At 42.0% G+C, this 22,037-nt stretch overlaps 1 protein-coding gene across 1 annotated transcript in view; it reads right to left on the reverse strand.

Annotated features, from left to right (window-relative positions):
* PCCB (propionyl-CoA carboxylase subunit beta) overlaps positions 1-22,037 on the reverse strand; it is a 468,181-nt gene that overhangs the window by 369,857 nt on the left and 76,287 nt on the right. The window contains exons 3-7 of the mRNA XM_086943865.1: positions 16,468-16,536; positions 16,156-16,212; positions 13,311-13,424; positions 5,793-5,903; positions 2,627-2,735 (exon numbers count right to left, since the gene is read on the reverse strand). Of these exons, the coding sequence (XP_086799991.1) occupies positions 2,627-2,735; positions 5,793-5,903; positions 13,311-13,424; positions 16,156-16,212; positions 16,468-16,536 (460 nt within the window). The remainder of the gene's footprint in view (positions 1-2,626; positions 2,736-5,792; positions 5,904-13,310; positions 13,425-16,155; positions 16,213-16,467; positions 16,537-22,037) is intronic.

Raw genomic sequence — 22,037 nt, forward strand, 5'->3', positions numbered from 1 at the left:
GGTCCTATGGATCTCTGTGACCGACAAGGACCGAAACGTCGACGCTTAACACCTGTCACGCAATATAACGTTCAATTCATTTAAAATTTAATGTGTGAATTGTACTTTGTATATTTGATTTATATGTGGTCTTTTGTCTGTATCCACATTATTCTGCTGAAGGTGTTGCTGTACTACAAAATCACTTTGTTGTACTGACTGGTAGTACTTTTGTTGCCAGACTTTGATTGTCCAAATAATTGGTTATCTATATACCAAAAGAAAATATTAAAAAGAGTATATTTTTTGATACAACTACTAGTGTTTCTTGTGAAACCCTCTGGTCGCCTCATTTGAATTAAGTGTTCACGGACGTGACACTAAAAAAAAAATTTGATAAATAGATTTCTGAATGATTCCTTCCTGGACATTTAGCTTATACTGTTAACTTAACCCAGTCCCGGGGGGATTATTGGGTGGCTCTGTTCTAATACTACAATTATTTGCGGCACACCTTTTACCTGGTCCAGGAGCAAAATTAAAATCTATATTTCAGGAATATCACAGACATCAAAAATCACTCCTGCCACTTTGAATCTGTCAGAATCAATTTGAAATACCCAAACATCACTTTACCCTTTCATTTCCTCCATACCCAAAAGAAGCTAAATTATCAAAAAAGAGCACTAAATAAATGTGGTCTCTGTGAGTTACTTCCACTGCCATCAACCATAGACAAACTTTTAATTTCCCTTCAAACTATATGCAACACGGGTGCTCTTGAATATTATGTCTTCTCAGTAGAAAACATTGCAGCATGTTGTGTAGGAACTTGATGCGCCCATCTCTTTCAGTTTCCAGCTTGGCGATTTTCTCTTTTGGACAGTGAACGGGTGCCAATGCCCCATTTCTGGGCTATATGTTCTAATAGACACTTGTGGATATCTGGGTTTGTAAAGGTGCTGCTTTACATAGGACAGACTGACACGGTCCTACACTTTTGCAAGGAGTGCCCCACTATGCCAACCTGAGATCAGAGGATATATAAAGTGTCAGTTACCATACTTGTCTTCTGTCTTTCATGTCTAATACCACTAATCATGTAAGCACAGTGTAAATTCTGAGATGGTATTTTTGAAACATTTATAGCGTTTTTTTCTCGACAAAATTGTTGGTTTATCACTCAGCAATGTGCATGAACCTCAGTTTAAGTGGTTGGATAGTCAGCCACTGTTTTGGCTCAAGTATGATAATTACATTGGGTATGTTTCTGCCCATTCACAACACAATACCCATTTGTAAACAGGATGTTTTAAACCACATTAAAGTAAAATAAATGGTTATATATTTGTATTTTCTTAAGGCTACTCTAATTTTTAATAGTCCTCCGACTATTTGACCCGATAATCGTGGATAAAGTCCTTTTCAATTCAGCGGCCATTTCTCTAATTTCACAGAATTTGTTCTGGGGCGATATGGAGTGTATATGCGCTTCTGCTGTATGAACTCTAGAAAACTAACTTTTCTTTCTCTCTACATCACTCATAGTAATGGTAATGTGCCTAATCCTTCTGTGTGTGGCAGAAACTCTTAACCAGTTACAAGAAAAGCAACATGCTGTAGCCTCCAATGCCATGTTCCTAGACCAAAGGCATTCTACCTTCCCTGTTGCTAGAGTTTCCCTATTTAAACAGCAAAGCGATGTTGTTCACATTCGTTGCTGCCTCACTCTTGAGTCTCTACTATACACACGGCTGTTGTGTTTAGCAGCTAGAGACAATTCTTCTCTGCAGATTCTGCTGCAAGGTCTCCCACATTGGCAACACAGCACAGCAGCAAGGTTCGATTAAAGGGAAATACCTTATTATGTTCCTCCTGGTAAAAAGCTCAATAAAAGATGAACGCATAAATAAGAAAATAGTATGTGTACCTAGATATTGGTTGTTTTGGAATGATGATTGGAAAATGTTTCAGCAACTTGTACAATCTATACAGAAGAATGACCTCCCATTTTTAATCGTTTCACTCTTGAATGCGATTTTCTTGTCTAGTAGCTTTTACTAATGATTTACTTCAGAGAGTGAGAGGACAAATGGCATGGGACCTCTTCCAAATAGTTACAGCCTTCATTTATACAAGGTTTCCATTTGATCCATTCAGGATCCTATGGGGTTGGCGGATGCTTTGGTCTGTTGTAATAATTATTGCAATGGATTTTATAGGACTTTTTGCCTTCTACTTCACAGATTATCAGACTTGGCACTGAAACCACAGAAGGGAGCTTAAAAGTAACCGAAAGAAGAGAAAAATAAGTGCAATAAGACGAGCAAAAACAAAACGATTAAGCGGATTTCAAAATGAGTGGTCAGATTAAAACAAAAAACACCTCATTTCATCCACGCACCCAACGCTTCCTTATACACGTTGTTTGGTTAACATTAATACCTTATCATTAAAATGCAGCAGGGAAAACAAAAACATTCAGACTGAATACAAGGCAGTTTCTAATTAACAGTTAAATAACAAAATAAACTACTGCAGTTACTAAACTAGGAAAATGAAACAAGAGAACATTTTAGGAGGTATGTGTCATATACTCCAGTATTTTAATAACCATGTATGATATTCTTAATTACCATCTACTTACCAGACAATGCAGTGTGTGTCTTTGCACCTCCAAGATCCTCTTGTGTCACATCCTCATTGGTGACAGACTTTACCACATCTGGACCAGTGATGAATAAGTAAGAAGTGTCCTTAAATCAGAGAATACCTGAATCAACTAAAAGGGGAGGCAACATGCGCATCTACAAGTCTTGAAATGCAGATAGAGAGGGTCTACAGAGAATTCTTTAAGAACCTACTGTTCAGGTGTCCATTTATATACCAATTAAGACCATTTCAAGAGTACCTTGGTTTAAAGATAAATAGGTTAGCAACAAGAGAAGATCAAAACAAATTATGTGGGGTAAAGAATGACAACATCAAAAGAAAAATAGGTTTCTGAAACCATATCAATACTGTAGCGACTACTCAATTTATTAGGTGGAAGATCCATCAGTATAAAAGTTTTGAGGTGGTTTGGTGCTCAATTACAAAGCATGACATTTTCTTACAGAGTTTATAAAGAGCTGCAAAGCCTACTAAAAGATAACAATTGCAACTATGCATAGCATACTGAAACTACAGAGAGGTCTATAGGAAACTAAAACAGGATACCCCTCCGGTTTTTGTCGTTGCAATTGCTAAATTCATATTTGCAATGTGGTGCATACGAAGACATCTTGTGATTAGTTATAGTAGTGATTCCAGTTGTCGTCGCTCTACTTAAAGTCCAATTTCCCTGATTTTAAATGGTATTAATTGAAGCGATTTTTTTTTAAATTTTACTTCCGTTTATTTATAATTTTAAATAGTACGTGCCACAGATTGACGTTGAGTAATAGGTCACTAATGTTGAGATATCAGTCTATGTTCAATGTACTTTATGGGTTATTACTTCGAGGGGGTGGGACCCTCTTCTCTTTGCTACCTCCTTGACTTCTGTGGCCATTATGTTAATACACCAAAATGGTTAGTGTTGGTTTCTTTTATACTTTTTCTCTTTTATTTTTATTTTGTGACTTTACGATAAGGAGTATATAAATGTAATATTACTGTACTTTTAGGGCAGAAATTGCCTAAATAGAGTTTCTATGATGATGCATACTGTAACATGAGTAAAATAAATTTCATGTAGCAATAAATTGGATAGTGCACAGTACTGTCTGATATTAGTTGAATACATTGCAGTAATCAAGAGTACTTGTCTATCAATAAATGCACTCCAGCCTTATAAATATTTGCAGGCACTGTGAGCCACCAATTAGTGTGGAAAATCGAATGTCCGAGTTTATACTGAAATATTTCACCAACTATTATTTACATATCTAAATCGGGTATTTGATGGGGAAAAAGAAAAGGGAACATTCTAAGCAAATTCCAGAACACACACAACCTATTTTTTCTGAAATCATTCTCCATTACCTCGGTACCCCTCTGATAGACTGAATCTTGCTGTAAACTTTTTACCATCAAGGTTTTTTATGTTTATATATATATATATATTTTCTTTTTTAACAGTTTCTCAATTTAGGTTGACTCGTCTCTAGAATTGTTTCACTAACATCTGTTTTCAGTTCTTTTACTTTTTCGTCAATAAATGTGTGATAAACTTCTGCATTTAAGTGGAGCACACTGCACCCCCCTCTATCTTAAAAGATTTATACATAAATATTCATTCCTGCTTTCACATGGTCTGCATCACAATGTAAATGTAAGTTGGATGAGATCGTACAATTTTAGGTGAATTGCAGTTTGGTTGTAACATAAAAAAGTAAGAGAAAAGCAAATGTATTGTTCTATTTGTTGGTTATAGTGTCAATAATATTTAATGGCATATACAAACGTTACTTATGTTTCCTGGCATCAGCATACCACACTGCCTGGTACCCCACCAAGAGTCGATTTAACTAATGTCACTGGGATGCTTTGTGTAATAAAATTGGCGAAGTTTGTAACATGCACAACTTGTGAAAAACCAAAAAAAGCCATAAAAAAAGTGTGAGATAAACTTGTATTTGTTTACTGATTTCAATATTCAAGTGCTACAGAATAAGCGGTCAGAAGACCTACGCTTAGGGAGTTAGCAAATTTCTGTTCGGTTCGAAAACAGAAGAAAGGCACTTGCATCACTCACTGTTGATACATTCATCTTTCTAACTGTTACTCTGGACAAGTTGCTCTACCAAGAAAAATAAATTATACACCATCATGGCATGGCCAATGTTTTCACTCCAGAGAACTCTCCGTTCAAAAACTCAAACTCTCCATACCAGCATCATTGGTGTCGTAAATGTTGAACTTTCAGACCTTCTGAAGAGAATCCTGCCAGCTACATAAGCAAAATTGCAATGCTCTGTCATGGCATTGCCCTGCCACCCAAGTCCCCTCGCCTGAAACACAAATGCTAATCCATGGGCTAATGTGTCCCAACTTTGCTCTTTCGACCCCTATTTAGAATTTTGAACTTAATGTACTCCAGTTGAGTAAAAGTTCCCAGGGTGCACCTTAATACTCGTGTTCACCTGTACTGTTATTGGGCTTTCAGCTACACGTTTGAAACCAGCTACAGCAACTCTCTGCCACCATTCTTCAAACAAGATATTACACCACTTTCTGTAAAAAAAAAAAAAAAAAAATCAAAACGCCCTCAAACTATGGGTTCAATGAACTGCTACCCCATATCCAATAAAACCTTTCCTGCCAACTACTTGGGTTGCTTGGTAACTTTCTAGCTCCAATCTTGGTTTACACTCCTGGCAAGGTACCAAATCAGTTATTTTTTAACGTTGATGGTATGTGAACGCTTCCGGATTACAGCAGCTTTAGAACTCCGATTCTCCCAGATCTGTTTGTAGCATTTATTTGAGACAAGTATCACTTCCTAGTCCCCTACCTTCTAAGGACCAGGGATTGAAAAAAATAATACATTGCCACTAGGCCTACAAGTAGTGTAACTTGGTCATCTTATATTCAACACCTACTTCTACCAGGAATTGGGGTTTCTAAAGTGACTTAAAAAGCTTAGTGCTGAAGTTTTATTTGGGGCAAATGGAAAATTCAGAATCTAATTTTGCTAAAGATTAAAAGGCCGTAATATATTTGTTAGCTCTGCAACACCAGACCTAATTAAGTATCTCGCCCTATTCTTAGTATCACATACTTTTCACTTGCTAGCTTTCACATTCTATTAAATATACACTGTCACCTACCTTCACCATGAAAGTGAAGTCTGTCAGGGCAGGTGAGTAGACTGCCCCACCTGCACAAGGACCCATGATAAGGGAGATTTGGGGAACCACACCAGAGGAGAGCACGTTCCGCTGCAAGAAAGAAAAAAGTGTAGTCAATGCTATGAAAATAGGTTTTCCCCAAAAACTGTACAAGAAAATATTCTGAAACAGTCAAAGGACCAGAAATGGTTCTAAAAAACCATAAGGCATGCAAGCCAATCTTTTTGAACCTGTGTTACCTTCACCATGTTCACACTCTGCACACCATGAACTAATTTGAAACCATGTACGAATGTAAGAAATATTGAGGCATAAGCTTGGGTAGTGGAGCTTTGACAATGTCATTCTCGGTGACTCCACTGCAAGGTGGATTTTAACCTTACCAAACAAATATTGCCTGGTTACATGCTGCTGTTAGGATAAGTATTGGGAAAGCATTACACTTAAAAGCAAACATTCAAAAGATTCAAGTAGTGCGTTGTGCGATTGATTTTATGCCCTTCCGAATATAGATATCAGGGGTAGTAGAATCCCCAATTTTAGTTTTCTGCATCATATATACTGAGAAAATAAGAACTCATCTTTGACATTCTTTTCTTTTATTGGAAGTTGTGTGCAGGAAAAGAAAGACAGTCGAAACGTGTTTCGCCCGAAGGCCAACAAGCCAGGGCTTCCTCAAGGCAGGAATTCTTATGCGGTTGTTGTGGAATATAAAAGAATGCATTTGGACCGCAGCTGGACCGAACGATTAACGCTTTCTATCGTGCACCGTTCTTTTATATTCCACAACAACCGCATAAGAATTCCTGCCTTGAGAAAGCCCTGGCTTGTTGGCCTTCATGGGAAACACGTGTCGGCTGTCTTTCTTTTCCTGCAAGAAAAGAAAAGAATGCCAAAGATGAGTTCTTATTTTCTCAGTATATAGGACGCAGAAAACTAAAATTGGGGATTCTACTACCCCTGGAATTTATATTCGGAAGAGCGTAAAACCAATCACACAACGCACTACTTGGATCCAGGTGGTATCTGGGTGAAACCACCGTTTTGGTTTTTGCCGCAACCCATAATCGGGTCATGACCTTTTGTGTGTGAACCCTGGTAACACCCACCAACTCAACCATTTGCCTATTCAAAAGATTCACACTCACTCAACTGAAGAGTGACTAACTTGTCTTCGATGGAGAAGTAACATGGTCTTGCTTCAGAGCATCTACTGGGAGCAACAATCTGAATGCACTGAATCTTAAATATTAAAGTAAGCTAGCAGGCACTAACACAAACCATTGTCGAAACTCATCAAAGAATGGTCAGAGCACTAAAAACTAAAATTTGATGGAGAAAGGAAATAAATGCAGAACTGAAGGACTTTACGGAGAAAACCAAACACTAGGCGCCACATTACTATAGGGAAACAAAACATATTTGTCAGAGGGGGGGAAAAAAGGTATCTTTTTCAAAATCCTGAGGTTGGACAGGCTCCCAGAGCTTGTGGCAAAGGGTCTTGTTGACAAAAAACAATGATATCTAGTTTCAATAGATTTAAATTATGCCATTTTGCTTTACATCTATTACCGGATTCCCATAAACTGCGTGTAAACTACAAAGTCTGTTTTTGAACTTTGCTGAAAGCCAAAGAGCAAACATTATATAATCCAACTGATCTGAAAAATGAAAGCAGACAAACAAAAATAATTGTAAGAGAAAGAAGGAAATCCTGTGGTTCACAGTAGGGATAAAGTTGAGAAAGACAATAGGAAGAGCCACAATTTCATTGTTTCGTAGAAAGAATGCAATCCAGTCATAGGCCAGGACAATTTGGGGTGGTGAGTGTTAAAAAAAGGCCACAAATTTAATAATACATCAGGATTTTTTCAGAGGTTTTGGATGAAGGGCACCTTTATCAATTTCGCCGACTTGAAAGCTATCAAGTAGATGGCTAGTCTAAGAACACTCTGAATAGGGAGCGTGGCTTGAGGTGTCAAGATGGCGGTCACAGTCTGAGAGTGCTCCGGACCCCCTCCGTCATCCGCCTCGCATCTGCCGCTACCAGCCTGCATCTAGCTCCCCCACCTACCTGCCGTTGCTGCTGCCTGCTGTCCCCCGGTGTCTTGGGGAGGGCCGCTCTGGGTCTTACTTTCCTCCGTGGAGTCCCTTGCTGCCTGCGGCCTGGGCCTCTCAAAATGGCGGCCCCCATGATGCTTGGACCTGGACCCTGACGATCGCCCTCCCGCCCTGGAGCCACGGGGTGTGTTGATTGGCCGGCGGAGCCGAAGACCTACGAGCTGCGGAGGCGCCTGGGATCATTGGACGGCGCGCCGGCCCCGAGAGGTCCGTGGGAGGCTGTCGGGCCGGCCATGGGGCTGAGGGCGGTGCAGACAAACCCCCGGCGGTGCCGCGGGACCTGTGCGGAGGACGGCGGCAGGTGGGCCCGGCGGTCGTGCTGCCAGCCCAGAGCTGCAAGACACCCGCTGAGGGCGCTGCGGGGAGCGGCGCAGAGCCTGTGTTGGAACTGGGCTGCATCGGCGCGGGAGTGCCAACCTGCAGAGCGGACCTGCCTGTGTGTGGAGAGACTACTGTGTGGGGCTCCCGGCGGGGTGAGGTGCGGCTGCGGTTCCACGCTGGCCCGTTTACCCCGGGGCTGCCTGGATCGTGCCAGCGCGCCCCCGCGGGGGGGGGGGGGCTTCCAACCCCTCGGCTTCGGTATTGACCCGGTGGGCGAACCGCCCTCTGGGGGGGCCATCTTGCAAGAAGCAGCAGATCATCAGTGGGCCCGCGTGGATCTCAGTGGAGCAGCACCAGAGAACTTTCTCCTTCCTTGGGTTGTGGAGGCTGTCCATCCCCTCCGCTCTCTTGGAAACGTGGCGCTGAAGTTTGCGCACCGCCGGATCCCAGAACGGGGTCTGGCGTGGACTTCAATTGCCTTGTGACTCCTGAGGCCGGGAGGGGGTGCAGCGGGGTTTGGCCCGGCCTCCTGGATCGTGGTGAGCCCTTCCCCTGGGGCCGGAGAGTCTGGTGGATGGCCGGGGCGCATCACTGTCTTCATAGCGGAGCAACACGTTGCGGGCTGGTGCAAGGATAAGTCGCCATCTCATCGGGTGGCGCCGCCCCCCCCCCCCATTTTTCTCCTTTCCCCCGCCCACCCCTTGGATCCCCCCCGGGGACCTGGAGCTGCCGATTGGGGGTCTGTGGTACTGCCGGGTCGAGCTTGGGGACGAGGGTTCGGCCACTATATCGGGTGGCGGGGACGCTGACTGGGGAGCTCCCCCGTTCCTTCCCTTGCGCACGTTTGTTGGCCTGCCTGGAGACTATGGGGAGGTCTTGCGCCACTCAAGCCCCCGGCCCCACAGCCCAAACTACAATGGAGCAGTTCACGACGTCGGATCAGGGCCCCAGTGGCGGACCTCCCGACCATCCTACAGGCGATCAGTGTGTCCCAGGCCTCCGTAGAAAGCAAGATAGGGGAAGTGCGAATAGACGTGGCCTTAATTCGTCAAGACCTTCGCAAGGCCACAGAACGCATCACTGAGGCGGAGTCATGTATCTCCACAGTGGACAACGACGTGAGCATCCTCAAGTCCCAGGTAGCCCGTCTTCAGACGCAGACCTCGGAGTTGCACCGTAGGGCCGAAGATGCCAAAAACAGGGCGTGCCTAAACAACCTGCGCCGCCTGGGTTTTCCGGAGGGAGTGGAGAAGGACCGCGTTGCCACCTTTATGGAGACCTAGATCTGCTCTTGGATGCCCAAAGAGAAACTTTCCCCCTGGTTCGCGTTGGAGCGCGCCCATCGTTCTCTTGCTCCTAAACCCCGCCTGGTGCCCCTGCTCGCCCCATCATCCTTAGGATTTTCAACTTCCGAGACAGGGACGCCATACTGGGAGCGGCCAGGGAGCTGGGGCCGTTGCACTTTCAGGACTCCAGAATGGTCTTTCTGGACTACTCCAGGGAGGTGCAATCACAACGTCGCTCTTAAGATGTAGTCAAACAAAAACTCAGGGCGATGGGCCTTCGCTACGGGCTCCTCTTCCCGGCCAGGCTTAAAGACATTTTTCTTAGATTCCCCCCAGGCTGCGTGAACCTGGCTTACGGAGGAGCGGCCCCTCCTGCCGGGGGCAGCCCTTTCTCCGGCCCGGAGGGCACCGAAACAGCAGAGCTAGACCACGCCGAAGCCCCAGCGGCGTCGGACCGGGACTCGGAGGAGAGGCGGGCGCCGGGGGAGGGGGGCTCCCGGTCACCGGAGGCGCGGACCCAGCACTCGCCTGTCCGGACCCAGGGGCAGGGACCCGCCTCCCCGACCAGGCTTCCTCCTTGATCGACCTAAGCAGCGTCCCTAGGCCCAGTGAAACTCTGCGACGAGCCATGTCAGACTCTGACCTGTCGGGGAGCCATGTGATCCGAGGATCTGATGTGGAGAATGGGTCATGAGCAACACTACTTGCAGCGCCCGAGGTTCCACCTCCGGGTTCTCTACCATCGGGACTGCTCCTGGTCCCATGAACAAGCTCCTACTGGGTTCAATTGACTGGTTTGGTGGGGTATTGACCTTTGGTGCAGTCCTGGGTTGCTGCACACTATTTACCAAAAGACTGTTATTTTTTGCCTTTCGCTGTTAGCATTTCATTCTAATACATGGAGGGGTGGTCCGACTAAGCCATGTCCTGCTCTTGTTGTTGCTAACCGTTTTAGTTTAGCTGTTTACCTCCTTGTGGGGTGCTGGTGGTTGGCATTGTTTAGAGCGACAGATGCTTCTCTTTCCGAAGTGTAGGGTGGGGGGAGTTGGGGGGAGAGGGAGGGGGAGGAGACCATTGTCTCCCAGTAGTTTATTTTTAGTCGCCTATGGGCCGCTGAGTTTCTTTCTCATTGTTAGCCACATGTTTTTTCATCCTTCCACAGCGGACACACATATTGTTACTTCCTCAAACTTTGTCTTTAAGCTACGGGTCTGGGTGGAGACTCCCCTTCGACCGAACATGGCTTCCCGCACGTATCGACATCACTCACGTCTCACCTCTCTACATGTCCTACGCCTATAACAGACCCCTCCACATCCTTTCCTGGAATGTAAATGGTCGGGCAACGAAGCGTGTAACGAGCGCTGCTGCCACTAGGCGGACTGCAACTTATTAGGGTTGCGAACGCGGACCTCTCAAATTCTGCAGGGAGTTCGTTCAATTTACTCGCATACTTTTGAAACATTGGATTCTTATTTTATGGGATTTCTCCAATAATTTTGGATTTTGACTGTATGAATTTACATCTATTCTCGCCTACGCTACATCTTCTTATCAATGATAGAGGATACTTTTGCCAAGACAACCATACCGACCCACATGTTGAAGTGAACGCAATTTGTGTTTTACCCAATTTTCAATCTCTGGGGTATCCCACTATTAATACCCAACGTTGTGTCCTCGCCTCATGAGCGGATTACTAAACATCTTCCTACTATTTTCTATGCCTTGATGAAGTCTCTGTGGGAGACGAAACACGTGTTGGCGATGTTTATGCTGGGAGAACCTGTTTATGAAATTTGAATAAAGGAGAAAACATAAATAACGCTATCTGAAGAGGACCTTTTTTGACTCTACATTGGATTACTAATTCGCCCTTATGTTGTTTAAATTTTGTGTCGTCTTGCAAACTCTACTGGTGACAACAGTCTAAGCTTTCATTTGTGCAATACACATATAAAGACTAAAAGAATTTAAATTATTTGGTGTGCTGTAATTAGAACCTCACTTCTTTAAAGCATTCTTAAAGAATTACATTAGGTCTTTGAAAATAATTAGAAGCAATGCCAGAGAGCTGAAGGCAGTTGATAGTGCTTTGTACATGGGTGGGGTGGGCATGGTGTTCATGTATGTTCAACAAACTACAGAACATTTTGATAGAGCCAAGGGTCTTCTAGGGAGTAAGTATGAAGGATCCCTTTTACATATAAATGAAACAAGAGAAAATAGAAGAACAAGATGGACTCTAAAACCGTTAACGATGAAGAACAAGGTTCAAGCGCTAGGCTGCCTGAAACTGTAGGCTTAGGATTCTACAGGCGGTACAAAGAGGCACAGACGAGTATAGATTTAAAGAGTCATCTTGTCAAAATATTTGTTGGTAATGCTGTGGCAAGGTTTAGCCAGAGATGGTAGATACATATTGTATATAACAGTTGCAATACAACTTTCCATATTCAAATCAGTGCTGTGTTTGATGAGCCAGCCAAAGTACAAGCTTGGCGTAATAATGGTCTATGAACTTGAAGCTGTACATCTTTCATTAGCAGAGTTTATCTTCAAGTGCAAAGCTTAAAAAAAATCTCCAATGAATAAGTTTTTGATAAAGTCACATACGCTGCCTCAGCTCTCACCAAAGGCAGTCTAAACACTTTAAAGACTAACACAATAATCTGTTAAAAGGCAGGTACTTAACAGCCAATTAAGTTAACTATACGTATTTGCTAGTGGTATATACACCCTCAGATGTAATAAAATATTGAGTTTAAAATACAGACCTACAAAAATACGGACTCCAAAATTTCGATGACCACTAGATCATCAAGGCATGGGTGTATGGGTAAGCATAGATTTACTTTTCTGAACTGCCTATCGCCTCGAAAATTATATATAAAAAATAAAGGCTAAAACAATTGGCATCCACTCACTCATTGAGATGTGTAAATCCAAATAGATCATTAAACTCCATGTTGAGCAGTCTGAAAATGACATGTCCCTCATAAATACAATTAAATTCACCAGTAATTCTGAAACGAAAAGCTGTAGGAATGTCACAGACATGTCAATATTTAAGGACACATTAGCTTAGATTGAGGCAAAACAATCGTAAGGTTTTCCTAGCCTAACAGTGATTGAGTGTGTGTGTGTGTGTCTTTAAAATAAAAAAATATGACCCAAATGGTATGTGGCCAAAATGACAGACAGACATGCTTGAAGCAAGGGGGTTGACACGGTCGAGGATATCACTCATTATCTGAATTGGCGTCACAGCAGTTGGACGTTATATAAATGGTTTTTCAGAGCACTGTAGCACAAACCTGTTTTCTGAGCACATTCCATATGAAAATATGAAATTATTAATGATTTATTCAACAACTAACTTTAATTATTTTTATTTGAGGAGCATGAAGCCTTGGGCAAGTCTTAATAAAAAGCAAATTAACCTCAGGGGGTATAAGATAGTGAGGAGATACAGAATATCTCAGGAAAAAAAATAAAACAAATCAACACCTTTGGAATATGGACATAACAAGTAATTTGTAACACATAGGAGGTACCTCTCTAGGTTTAGAGTGTACTTTATGAAAAGGGAGTTCCTCGACGCAGTTACAATCATATAAACGTTTGTTCTCAGATCCATTGACCAGTATAAATAAATGGGCATTGTAAGAGGCATGTTCTTCCAAACAGAAGTCTTCAACACTTGTAGCATTTGGCTTGCATTCTTCAAAAGAACATGGCACTCCTAAATGCAATTACATCTACTTACTAAAAAGATGTCAGCGTAGCCAGCTAAAGATTCCACACCCTCCTGGATACGGGCTCCCCCAGAATCATTTAGTCCAATCACAGGCGCCCCAACCAGGACAGCCTGGTCCATGACCTGAAAATAACACAAAAGCAGTATAAACTGAATGCTTAACTTTGATTTATTGCAATTTTAAAACTGGTACATTATCAGCAACCTGCATCTAGGATATGGACTGGAGATAATGCCTCCTACAGCGTTTCACATGCCTGCTATACTAGCCAATACATACTATTGCACTGCTGCTCTCAAGCTTCTACACTGCCCTTGAACGTTTTCAGCAAGGTACATCTGAAGGTATGTTACAATACAGAGCATTCGGACAGTTCTGATCTGGTAAAATCAGCTACTCCTGTACTAACAACCGTGGCAAATAGTCCTAAAGCAACTCAAACCAGACTTTATTTCAATTTTGGTTAAAATAGCTGGTTAAAGAATTTAATTCATAATTTCTTTAACCCTAAACCACCCCAACAAATCTGCTACTAACCAAATCTGCAACTAACCTTACTCTTGATCTCAATCAATATCTATATATTTGCAGCACACTCCGCAAATGTAATTATGCAGCAATGCTCTTAACCTACACCTTATTGAATACTGGTTCACAACAATCAAACATTTACCAGGGAAGCTAAAAGGCATTGAACCAAAATAAAACAATAGCATTTGGTAGAACTGAAATGCTCATTAAAAATCAGCAGTGAAGATCCATGGTTATGGGTCACATCGGAGAGATAAGAGTCATTAAATAATGGTTAACATGTTAAGATAATTTAGGCAATGAGTAAATGGGAACTACTTCTATAGAGGGTATGAGGGCAGTGTCCAATTGGATAGCCGCAAACTGCCTCCAATGCAACGTTGCAAAAACAGAGGTCATGCTCTTCGGCAAAGCAAGTCTTCTGTGGTCTCCTGATTGGTGGCCGCTGGATCTGGGTCCAGTTCCAACATCAAAGCCACATGTCAAAAACTTAGGGGTAAAAATTGACCAAAAACTGACCCTTAAGGAACATACCAACCATATTGCAGGACTGTGCTTCCATACCATCGGCCTCTTAAGACGAGTCTTCCCATATCTTCCTGATACCTACAGGAAGACACTCGTACAGGCCTTGGTTACTAGCCGCCTGGACTACTGCAACGGCCTGCTGACACTTGCTAACGCAGATGCAGTGGGCCGTTTGCAGGTAGTCCAGAATACGGCGGCTAGACTGGTCATGAGTGCACCAGCTAGGACTCCCTCTAAGCCCTTGTTGGAGGAGCTGCATTGGCTCCCTATACGGCAGCGAATCAGCTTTAAAATGTGTTGCACGGTCCACAAGTGCTTATATGGCGATAGTCCTAAATATCTCTCTCAATCACTGGAGCTGTATCAACCTAGCCGGTCACTTCGCTCAAGCAATCAAGCCCTTTTGAAACCACCTGTTACAAAAAAATCCAGACAGGGAGACCGAGCATTTTCTTCAGTCGGCCCCGCTCTGTGGAACAAGCTTCCCACTGATTTGAGAATGACTACCAACCATCTATCCTTTAGAAAGTCACTAAAAACCCTCCTCTTCCGGGAAGCATTCCAACTCCACTAATCACCTTCACTGTATCTGCTAATGTTTCTGGTGAGCAAAGCGCGGAGATACCCTTACGGGATTGATTCCTGCGCGATATAAGAAATTAAATTAAATTAAATTATAGTTGCAATTCATTTGTTGGAGGTATGTCACACGAATGACAATAAAATGAAAAGGACTTTAGTAAAACAACTTAAGCATGACAACAGATAAAAAAAAGTTATTAACCCCGCCTTCAATAACGACTTACATTATTTATTTATTCATTGAATTTATAAAGCGCACTATCACCTAGCAGGCATCCTGGCGCTGGAAACGTGACTCAAGGGGGAAGCGAATAAAAACCGGGACCGGCCACTACGTCCTGGTAAACAGCCAGGTTTTTACCCTTTTTCTAAAGGGAAGAAGCTCTCAGAGTTGCCTGATTTCCAAAGGGCGACTATTCCACAATTTAGCAGCTGCCTGTGGCATACACATACAATAAGGATTGCCAACCTAACAGATACCAGTCAGTATAGAATTAATTAAGCAGTTGAGGCATGAGTACATTGGGAATAGTACCTTACTTTTATGAGTTGTATATCTGTATAAAAGAGCATAGTGTGTTGCATATCTGGACATACATAAGGCTTAAGGATATGTATTAGAACTAGGTAGTAAAGCTTTAGCCCTTCAGATCATGGAAGTGTATAGTAGCCAATAAACAACATGAGGAACATGACTGCGCTGTACTTCTGATAAAAAAGGGCTTCCTGTTTGACATTTTAAAAATTTCTTTTTTCAGAAAGACACTTTAAAACACATTTCCATTCTCTCCTAACAAAAGTGTTGAATATACCTTTTTGTCCCATTAACCATCATTGGTCTTCAGTAAACAACTTCTAGAAGTTTATTTTAGTAATATTTAGTGTACGAATAAAGTCAGAGGGTTTGAAGGTTTTCTTCAGCTAAAATATGAGACACAACAGTCCAGCGGGAGATGTCTTTACAACACAGGGACTCCAAACATTCTGACGCTCGATCTGCAGCTCTTCTTCAGAGGAGGGAGATGAAAACCAAGTAAGGCCTAACTCCCACCCCCTTAACTACAAATTCCAAGATTGTAGAACGGGGCAAAGGGCACAAAACATTTGTGGTTCAAGCAAAAAACGAATCTAACATTTACAAGAACAACACAACTCGAACACGCAATATTCGGAACAAACACAAGAACATCAGATGTATAGCTGTTGATTTACCTTGCAGATCTTTTGTGCATGGGCGCCAGACAAACTGCCTCCAAACACTGTAAAATCCTTTTAAAAATAAACAGAAAGCCAGATTACAGTAAAGCAACTAAATGTTAATTTGCATATGATGTCCCTAAGAAATATATTCACTTGTGATTAGATCTGTCAGCTATATCAAATTAGTATGCTATCCATTACAAAATTAAACATGGCAGCTCAAGGTCGTCTTTAGAACATACAGGATGTTCTCTCAGGTGGGATACAGCCAACATACTACACAACATATATTTAACTGTATAAGAATAAAATACGTTCACATACCTGGCTAAAAACGTACACCAATCTTCCATTAATTCGGCCTTGACCAGTGATGACACTGTCCCCAGGAAACTGCAGGTTTAAAAAAAAAAAAAAGAGAGAGGTGATGGGACGAGTGGCGTAAATGTCCAACATATAGAATACAAAATGAATTGTGTTGCTGAAAAAATGTTTTGCTCACTAGGTAAACCAAACAAGAGTATGGTACTCAGAATAACTAGCAAGAAACACAGAAAAATGTTATACACGCTGCCAACCATGTCTATATGTAGCCTTGTACAAACATTCAACTGTAGAAAAACAAAGGGATTCATGTCTAACCATTCTTGTGGTGGGTGAATGGTGTCCTTTCAGAGTACTATTTGTTATTTACTGAAAGAAAACAAAAAGTTATCTTGCGAGTATGACTGTTATTGTGCCAATCTATATTTTTGGTGGTTTACATCACCGACCACGAGTCCCTTCCTCCAACCAGGTACAGGAGGACAACAATAAAGCAGTCTAACCAAATGCTTTTTACACTGCACGACAGGACATGCAACTTCAGTAAAAACTGGGAGTAGAAGAAAGTCTTAATATCAGTGTTGCTTTCATGTTCATCCATAGCATTAACTTGCAAGAGAAAGAAAGACAAATAACTGTGACAAATAACCGTGAAAAAAAGACAACTTACTGTAAAACCCTGCAGTAAGAAAGAAAGATTTACATAAGCACCCATTTCTTCCTAAGAATTGTGCTTCACTCAAGAAAAGTGTCCAACCACCCAATATTTCTTGCCATACGAGTTAAGTGCTCTGATGGCTGCAGTGTTTTTATATTATTGCAACCTCTTGCTTTTCAAATCACATCTCAGTATTGATAACTTTATGTCAACAATAAGTCAAGTCTTTCTTGTTGAGGTTGCCCACTTCAATATTTAAAGAGTTCTGTAATGCCCCCAACCCTCCTTTCCTAAGACTAAACACCATGCACTCGTCCCTTATTCATTAACATCCAGTAATCCCGGACCCTGGTCTATTTTTTTCTACACTCTTGGCTTTCTCAAGAATGTTATGGTTGTTGAGGTCTGTTTGGATCTGTATGTCGGTGCTCACTCGACCTGTACTACTGGTGCGGTTTGTGAATGTCTGCCTGGAACGGTGTCTCAGTGATCAAGGGAATGTACTACAGGTGTTTATAAATCTCAGTTTTAAGTCGTATGTCAATGCACTACAAACCTATGTTACAAAAGGAGTATTTGTGATAGTTACTCCATTAGCCCAGATTGTGACTTTAATGACAAAAGTTGCCCTAGTATATATGATTACTGTAGGACTGTTTTCATTTAAGGACTGCACAACCACATGTTCACGCTGAAATGTGTCAAATGCAATTATTAGCAAACATTTCGCTATTGTATAATCTCCAGTTACCAAATCTGGATTTGCCATTTAAGGAAGTGACTTCCTTCAATGGAACACCTTTCCCTATTGCTGATGTAACTTTGCTTAGAAGGAGGGGAGAAAAGGACTTGGGTCGATCTTTCAATAAATTGTGCTGTTTTTACTTATTTGGTCTTTATGTTACATCATCAACCAATGTTCAACAGTGTCAGATTCCATTGTTAAAGAACATTCTGGAGTGCGGCAGTTCTTAACTCAATATTCCACAATATAATTCCTTATTGCAAGAGTTATTAAAACTACATGCACCAACTTACTAAACTACATCACAAAGCACTTTAATTAAATGAAATGCTTAGTACAAGTGAAATTAAAACCCCCTATTTAAGAGCTCCATACAAATTCAGTAGTATGCCAATATAGAGAGTACTCAGTGGTGGACCACAAAACTATCAATACATTTCTAGAGCCAAACCTCACTCCAGAATGTAAAACAAATCGTTAATCGCTGCTTGTAAGTATTTCTAGTGTAAACCTAAAGAAGAATCACTAAATTCAATAGTCACTCCACCAAGGGCATTTGGAATACTTTAATTAGGGAGCCATGTCGCACATACACTTTTATTGTCACCACTTGTATTATAGGCTTTAGTACAACACGTCCGTTATTGGAAGGTACGACTTGCTTGAAAACCTCGGACTGTCATACCATTTGTTTGAATGGTACCATTTTATTGTAATCTACCTCATAATTTGCCATCTTAATGAGGGTAATACATGAAATATGTAAAATATTGTATACACCTGTAACAGTAATGCTGGATACAATAATTCATTAAATAAAAGGTATTTATTTGAAACCAACATAATTACATGTACATTAATATAAGGGTCCAGTAGCAAAAAAAATATATACATTTATTGAATTTTAAAAAAATTGCATACATTTTTAAATGTAAGATGGTGCTAGTGTCAGGGACAAAATTAAATAAGAACTGTGTCAAATTAATTTAAATAGTACTAAGTGTGACCATGGAGATTAGTGCAAAGGCTTATGTTGATGCTCCTTTAAATTACTGTAAAATACTTTACAAGATGGGGGATAAGAAACAATGAAATACGTATCATGACAAAATGTAGACAGGAGAATGAGGAAATAAATATCCACAAAGACATGGCTGCGTGCAGAAAATGAAATTGCAAGCAAAGAATTCATTAATAGTATGTATATTTTTGTATCTGTCAATGACTCCCACATTTCACTAAGTGTGAGGATTTGGGTGCATTATATGCTATGGCTGTGCAGCCTTCCTGTGGAACACACTTGCAAAAACTGTCTTGGGCCCAGTCAGGCTCGTTTGAACAACCTTAGGTAGCTACGGCTTTGAGCAGCTAGGCCTGAACAAAGGAATTAGTGAAAATGATTTAACAGTACGTAACAATGAAATAAGAAATCCATGCAGCATGAAAGAAACCGCAACAATGTATAAAGCTAGATTATATTTTTATGAATTTTTAGAGTCCTTGTTGAGCAAAATCAACCGTAGGGTTCCGAAGATACAGATTTTTAAAGGTTTCAACACTTTTTAATTCAATGGCAAACAAGCATTGGTCATTAAAATGTTTACAAACATTTGAAAAGTTTGTCAAAGTTAGTTTAGTTACTCCGGTCCGGTTTTGGTGACAAAACCCGACAGGGAGACGGTGTGGGGGCCAATGGATAAGTTACTTACCTATAATCCTAGTTCTTTCCTGGAGGAGGGGGGGGGGGGGGGGGGGGATTAACCCTCAAAGTACTAAGCACTGAATATTCCTGCACATGCACGCGTGGGGGGAAGAGAGAGAAGAGAGAGAGAGATCGAGAGATCGAGATCAACAAAAGCCACCTTCCACCTGCTGAACACTTTTCAAAATGGGTGCTACCTTACGTGCAAGTGGCTGCAGGTCAATAATACAAACACAAAGGTCCCGAAGAAACCGGGAGTACTCAGTGGGTTTACAGAAATACAGTTTAATCACCAGCAGATGCGTTTCGACAACCATGTCTTTTTCAATGCTGGTTTTACATAGATCGACTTGCTCCACAGATATTTATGCGTATTTGCACACTTCCATTGGTTAGTTCGAATACGACCACCAATGGGGAATCTAGTCGTCCCAGTCATTCCTCACGCCAGCATGCAGACATAATTATATGGTTCGCAAACCTCACTGGTCACAATCCAGGCTAAATAATAATGCTAAAACGAAAATATACTCAGTTTTTAAATATTTTATATACACTTATAGCGAGAAAGAACAGGATAACAAAGACACTCCTACTCTCTTTATTGAGCTGTAGAAGATCCAATGTAATAGAGTAGGCATTGCTAGCCCATAGGCTAAATTGGAAAAAACATAACAGCATAGAAAATTTAAGAAACTGGCACTGTGCCTTTAACACTATCAATGCTACAGCAATTCATCCTCTATGCTGATGATCTATGAATCCCATTGTTCATGACTAGCTCAGCTCATCATGAGCACACAAGCAGTGTACTGCATGACGAGCTGAGCTCGTCATGAGCATGGAAGGGGTTAAAGCAGCCATCACCCCTAGCTTCCTATCATGCCTCAAGTGTGACTGTTAGGTCAGTTCTTTGCGGAGATCCGAAGTTCAGGGCACAAAGTGATGTTTTATTGATTGACCATTTGTCCGGGAAGGTGGGTGGGTTACTTATGACTCTGATGAATATACCCCTGGAAATAATATCCACATTTGTAAAGCGCACAATCACCCGTTAGGGTCTCTAGGCGCTGGGGGCTGTCGGGAAGATTAAGCAAGCTATTGCCCAGAGTCACAGGGTGCTAGGCTAATCTGCCGCCGGTGCCGGGGATCAAACCATGATCCCCAGATTCCGGAGTCAGTCGCCCTGGAAGAGAACTATGATTATAGGTAAGTAACTTATTCTCTTCCAGGGGATCCTCATCAATAGTTATAAGCAGTGAAGCGAATAGCATGCCCATCCTCTACCTCTGTGGACAAATGAATAAAAAACAAGAGTTGCTGGACTCCGCATTGTAATAAGCTTCTCAAAGAGGCCTGACCTACTAGTGTCCACTCTCGTATCTGAATAGAGACAATGTCTAGTGAATGTATGTACCGACCTCCAAGTGGCTACTCTGCAAACTTCAGAGATGGGGACCTTGTGCAGCAGAGCCACAGTAGCTGCCTTTCCCCTTGTGAAGTGAGCCTTGGGTGTAGCCAAAAGGAGTTCATTAGATAACTGGTAAGCCAGTTTGATACAGGACACTATCCAACTGGAGATGGAATGTTTTGAGGCTGGAAACCCAGTTCTGCTGGAATTGTAATTAACAAACAAATGGTTGTATTTTCCAATGGCCTTAGACTGGTCTAGGTAGAACTTTAATAATCGGATGGAACACTTTTTGTACACACCACATATCAATTTTTTTCCATTTAAATGCATAAAAGCGATGTGTGGAAGGACTCTTTGATTCTTTTAAAATGGTCATGCACTCATGAGGGACTAGAAGGCCATACTGAAGGCACTTAGGAGCCATGCAGCCAAGTTCAGTGAGGGAAGGTGGGGATGTTGGATTCTCTCGTTCAGTTTGGAGAGGAAACCGGCGTGCATGGAAGCCTCCTGTGTGGATGTTCTGAGAGGTATAGAAGATCTGGGTACCAGCACTGCCGTGGCTAGTCTGGTGCGATCAGGATCATCCTTACTCTTGAGTGGTAGAGTTTGGTTATGACCTTTCAGAAGAGGGAGTGGTGGAGAAGCATGCAAAAAATCCCCTGACCAATCGATCGAAAGGGCATTCCCTTTTGTCCCAAGCCGGTAATATCTTGACGCAAAGTCTTGCTATCTTTTGTTCTCGTCATCAACAAAGAGATCAACACGAGGCTGACCACATTCTCTGAAGAGGTCTGCCATACCTTGTCACGCAGAACCCAGTCTTGATGATATTCAAAGTGTCCACAAGGAGTCTGCTTGAGTGTTTTGTTCTCCCTGCAGGTGAACTGCTGTATTGGAGTTGTCTGGCCAGGAGCAAATGCCAAATAGCTTGAACCTCCAACGATAGGGGTGAGATCAGGCCCCCCCCTGTTTGTTTGGATAGTACATTGTGGTTGTGTTGTCGGTCTGAAGTAATATGGAGCTGGCTTGGAGGGAGGGGCAGAAGGCCTTG

Source organism: Lissotriton vulgaris, chromosome 11 (genome assembly GCF_964263255.1).
Source record: "Lissotriton vulgaris chromosome 11, aLisVul1.2, whole genome shotgun sequence".
Taxonomy (NCBI): Eukaryota; Metazoa; Chordata; class Amphibia; order Caudata; family Salamandridae; genus Lissotriton; species Lissotriton vulgaris.